General features: G+C 44.9%; 1 protein-coding gene across 3 annotated transcripts in view; it reads left to right on the top strand.

Moving 5' to 3' along the window:
* dusp16 (dual specificity phosphatase 16) overlaps positions 1 to 4,653 on the top strand; it is a 24,050-nt gene extending 19,397 nt beyond the window's left edge. For all 3 annotated transcript variants that reach the window (XM_051690573.1, XM_051690575.1, XM_051690572.1), the window contains exons 4-7: positions 1 to 74; positions 254 to 413; positions 576 to 699; positions 2,904 to 4,653. The exon at positions 1 to 74 is cut by the window's left edge and continues 90 nt beyond it. In XM_051690573.1, the coding sequence (XP_051546533.1) occupies positions 1 to 74; positions 254 to 413; positions 576 to 699; positions 2,904 to 3,939 (1,394 nt within the window). In that variant the 3' untranslated portion in view covers positions 3,940 to 4,653. The remainder of the gene's footprint in view (positions 75 to 253; positions 414 to 575; positions 700 to 2,903) is intronic.
* The last annotated feature ends 433 nt before the right edge of the window (positions 4,654 to 5,086 follow it).

Raw genomic sequence — 5,086 nt, 5'->3', positions numbered from 1 at the left:
CGGTTACCAACATCGGACCGACACGGATCCTGCCTCACCTGTACCTGGGTTGCCAGAGAGATGTTCTCAACAAGGTCAGACTGAACTCTGGGCCTTTAGTAGTAGTGTGTGCTGTTACTAGTGCTCATGCTTGATGAACACCCGAACACTAAACACCCTAGCAACCACATCACTTCAGTAATCATGCAGAACACCTGAGCAAAGCAATGCCAAACGCCACGATTCTATCATATTGTGTGTCCAAACACTGCAGGATCTGATGCAGCAGAACGACATCGCTTACGTACTGAACGCCAGCAACACCTGCCCCAAACCAGACTTCATCCCGGACTCTCACTTCCTGCGAGTGCCAGTGAACGACAGCTTCTGCGAGAAGATCCTGCCCTGGCTCGACAAATCTGTGGAGTTCATAGGTCAGAGCACATCATGTGACTCCTGTTAGGAAGCTGGCTTTATTTCAGTGCTGTTTCCTTACATTTTACTCTCTGCATTCAACATTGTTAGTCCCTGCTGTTTAATATTGCTCACTGATGACGCGATGACGTAATGCAGCGTTTGTGTGTGTTTGTGTTCAGAGAAAGCGAAGGCGTGTAACGCTCGAGTTCTGGTCCACTGCCTCGCTGGAATCTCCCGCTCTGCAACCATCGCAATCGCTTACATCATGAAGAGGATGGACATGACGCTAGATGAAGCTTACAGGTGCAACACAGAGCCAGTCACATGGTCACAACACATGTCTAACACAAACAGCAGTTTTCTGTGATCCTTCACTGACGTGATCTGTCATCCTTTACTCACCCTCATGTCGTTCTAAACCCCCATGGCTTTCTTTCCTTCATGACACAGGGACTCACGGCCCTGTGAGCTTAACATCTCTTTTTGTGTTCCAGAATGGTGAGAAAGGTGGTTTTCACACTGGGCACATTTGCTGCGGTCCGAATCTGAGCGTAATTTGTTCCCTGCGCCCCCCGCAGCGTTGGTCTGGTTTCAGACTCACGTATGAATATATCGAATGCTGCTGCTTTCCTGGTGTCATTATAAACTCGCACATGATGGAGAACACAACGCGGGTCGCTGTATTTGTGTGTTTTATTCATTTGGTGTCATTATGCACACCGGAGTGAACGACACTTGCGTCTCTGTGCGTCGCATGCAGTAATTCAGCAGATGTGCATGTCCAGGAGAAGACGACTTTTTTTGGTGCTAGCAAACGGTGTTTTTTGTGGTGACAGCTGATTGTAAGCAAGGTTTTTGCAGCTCTGCTTATGTTCTCCTGTCACTGATGATGCAACTGATGATGTCATCATGCTTATATCAGCAAAAACATATGCACAAGCGATTTTATTTCCTGAAAAGTGCAGTTGTGAGTACAGGTTTCGTTCTCACTCATGTGAACTGCACAACAGTTCCATTGCGACCGAGCTCAGGCCACCTCCTACACGTAGTCTCAGGTTCGGATCCACGGTCCGCAAAACAGCCGTCACATTACTTACTTTTCATGTGAACCGCACTGTTTCAGACTAAACGGCCAGTGTGAAACCCCCTGAATGAGGTAACTGTCCCTTTAAACTGTGTGTCACTAAGAATTAATGGGTGAATATCCCAAAACCTGCAGTAACATGCCCAGCTCATATTTCACCCCGAAAATCAAATTAACAAACATTAAAGAGATTATATATTTTTAAAGGAATATTCGGGGTTCAATACAAGTTCATCTCAGTCGACAGTATTTGTGTCATAATGTTGATTATTAACACCAAAATTAATTTTGACTCGTTCCTCCTTTTCTTTAAATAAAGCACAAATGTGTGTTCCAGTGAGACACTTACAATGGAAGTCAATGGGGTCAATCTGTAAACATTAAAATACTGTTTCAAAAGTATAGACACAAGACATAAACAATATGTGTGTTAACATGATTTTACTGTGATTAAATCACTTACTAACCACATCTGTGGAAAGATATAGACAATTTTACAACTCCGTTGCCATGACAACGTAATGGCGTAAACCTTAAATGACTGTAAAAATGACGATTTTAAAATTTTAAATAAATAAGTTAGTTCTAACAGAATAATTAATGTAAGTGCTTTTATAAAATTATAAGCGTCACATTTCTGACTTTAAACCTCCAAAAATTTACCCCATTGACTTCCATTGTAAGTGTCTCACTGGAACACACATTTTTGCTTTTTTTTTTTTTTAACAAAAGGGCGAGTTTGAATCCAGGGAGGGTAGAGTCACATGGGGTAACCTCCTCGTGGTCGTGATTAGTGGTTCTCGCTCTCAATGGGGCGTGTGGTAAGTTGTGTGTGGATCGTGGAGAGTAGCATGAGCCTCCACATGCTGTGAGTCTCCGCGGTGTCATGCACAACGAGTCACGTGATAAGATGCGCGGACTGACAGTCTCAGAAGCGGAGGCAACTGAGACTTGTCCTCCACCACCCGGATTGAGGTGAGTAACCGCACCACCACGAGGACCTACTAAGTAGTGGGAATTGGGCATTCCAAATTGGGAGAAAAGTTTATTATATAAAAACATTTTATATTGTGACATTATTTTCATGACAATAAAACACATTTTCCACTCCAGCAATTCTTATTAATGTAAAGTCCAAAAAATTATACATTTATTGAAAACATTTAAAATGAATTACAGTAATGAGAATCACAAACAAGCTGAATGTAAAACATAATGCATTACAGTAATGTAATAAAATCATACAAATTCCTTTCCTAAAAATAGGCTTGATTTACTTAATGCAAAATATAAGACTTTTTTTTGCTTTTGATTTTGGGGTGAAAAATTAGCTGGACATGTTTGCATGAGATTCACTGTAAAGCTCGTGATGTTTCTTGGCAGTTTTTACACGTAGTTCATGTTGTCATGTGTTCATCCACAGGTTTGTGAAAGAGAAACGGCCCACCATCTCACCAAACTTCAACTTCTTAGGTCAGCTGCTGGACTTTGAGAAGAAACTGAAGTGTGTGAGTGAACTCAAACCCAAACCACTGCCGACCGATCCATCAGAGGAGCCCGATCCAGCTCAGAACATGGAGTGCAGTGATCCGCTTGAGCCTCTGCAGCTGCCCTGCATTCTGACCGCCGTTCATGAGGAACATCTGCTGGCTCGAGCGCTGTCTGGCCTTCAGCTCACGGAAGATCTGGAGGAGAACGCCAGACCCAAACGCTCCTTCTCTCTGGACATCAAGTCATACGGCGAGTCTGGAGCTGCACCGCGAGAGTTTACGAAACACACGGTTGGCGGCGACACCCCAGAGCACTACAAACCGGCTGCCTACAAAGATTCAACCAGCAAAGCCTGTCAGTTCTCACCCGTGCAGGAGGTTTCAGAACAAACCACACCAGAACAAAGTCCAGACAAGGAGCGGCTCGACGAACCCAACACCAGTAAAACCAGCCTCGCATCTAAACCACAGATGAGCGCAGCGTGTGCGCAGCCGTTACACCGCAGTGGGAGCATGGAAGAAACTCCCACCAGCCTCTTGCTCGGCATGTCGCGCTCGCAGCAGCACATGTGTAAATCCGGTGCGGGCACGCTGAAGGGCTGGCACTCCGACATCCTCCTGGGTCCGGTGGCCGGCGGCTGGTACCTCTCATCCGAGTCGGCGAGATTCTACTCCACCTCGGCCATCTTCAGCGGCTCCGCAGGCGCTCACAGCGGCTTGACGGCGGCGTACGGCTGCACTCAGGGTCTGGACGCCGTGCGGAGGCGCGGGCGGCAGCGCAGCGGGGACTGCGGCAACTTGCGAAGGAGTTGGCACGAGGAGAGCAGCTTCGAGAAGCAGCTGAAACGCAGGAGCTGTCAGATGGAGTTTGGAGACGGAATGACGGAGAGCCGCTCCAGGGAGGAGATGGGAAATGTGGGCAGCCAGTCCAGCTTCTCCGGCAGCATGGAGATCATCGAGGTGTCGTGAGATCGCTCGCACGCTCACAGACGTGATATCGCCACATGTTCTGCTGGTTTAGACTGTAATCGCTGCAGCTGCGTATCACTGAATGACAACAAAGAGCATGTTTGCTTTGTTTGATTCAGTTTGTGTTGGTTGAACTGATGAATGAGCCCGTGTGTGTGTGTGTGTGTGTGTGTGTGTGTGTGTGTGTGTGTGTTCGACAGCAGCGTGCAAACGTGCCGCACGGACGCATGAATAAAGGAGAATTGAACTGGAGTCACTCCACACTGAAACCATCCACAGTACCTCAACTCTCCACATCAAGCTCTTGTGATTCTTTTGCATGATTTACATGTAGCTCATTGACAATTATGATCTCAGGTGTTCAGAGACATTTTTAAGAAATCTTTTGTTTGAGAAAATGCTTTTAGAGTATGAATGATATCTGGTGATCTCAAATCATTTTACATTAAACGAGCACTCGTGACAGGTCATCATCATTGGTTTTCTAAGTGTTTCTGAAGTAGAGAAAGGGCCAAAACTCTTCCAAGAGTCATAAAAGGGACAGTTCACCCAAAAATGGGAATTCTCTCACCATTTACTCATCCTCATGCCATCCCAGATGTGTATGACTTACTTTCTTCTGCACAACACAAATGAAGATTTTTAGAAGAATATTTCAGCTCTGTAGGTCCATACAATGCAAGTGAATGGTGACCAGAACTTTGAAGCTCCAAAAAGCACATAAAGGCAGCATAACAGTAATCCATAAGACGCAAGTGGTTTAATCCATGCCTTCAGAAGTGATATGATAGGAGAAACAGATCAATATTTAAGCCCTTTTTTACTATAAATTCTCCTACCTGCCTAGTAGGTGGCGATATGCACGAAGAATGTGAAAGTGGAGATACATTATAAAGTTAAAACTTACTTAAATATTTATCTGTCTTCTGAAGACATGGATTTAACTACTGGAGTTTTATAGATTACTTTTATGTTGCCTTTATGTGCTTTTTGGAGCTTCAAAGTTCTGGTCACCATTCACTTGCATTGTATGAACAGTTGGGCATTCCAGTTTCTCCCATTCCTTTTAATAGAAGTGACCGTCTCTGCTAAATGGTCTCTGACGTGGCCTCGATCATGAAGGTTATTAAATGAAAATTTTCATTTT

Source organism: Myxocyprinus asiaticus, chromosome 47, assembly GCF_019703515.2.
Source record: "Myxocyprinus asiaticus isolate MX2 ecotype Aquarium Trade chromosome 47, UBuf_Myxa_2, whole genome shotgun sequence".
Taxonomy (NCBI): domain Eukaryota; kingdom Metazoa; phylum Chordata; class Actinopteri; order Cypriniformes; family Catostomidae; genus Myxocyprinus; species Myxocyprinus asiaticus.
This window is presented reverse-complemented; position numbering and strand designations above follow the sequence as displayed.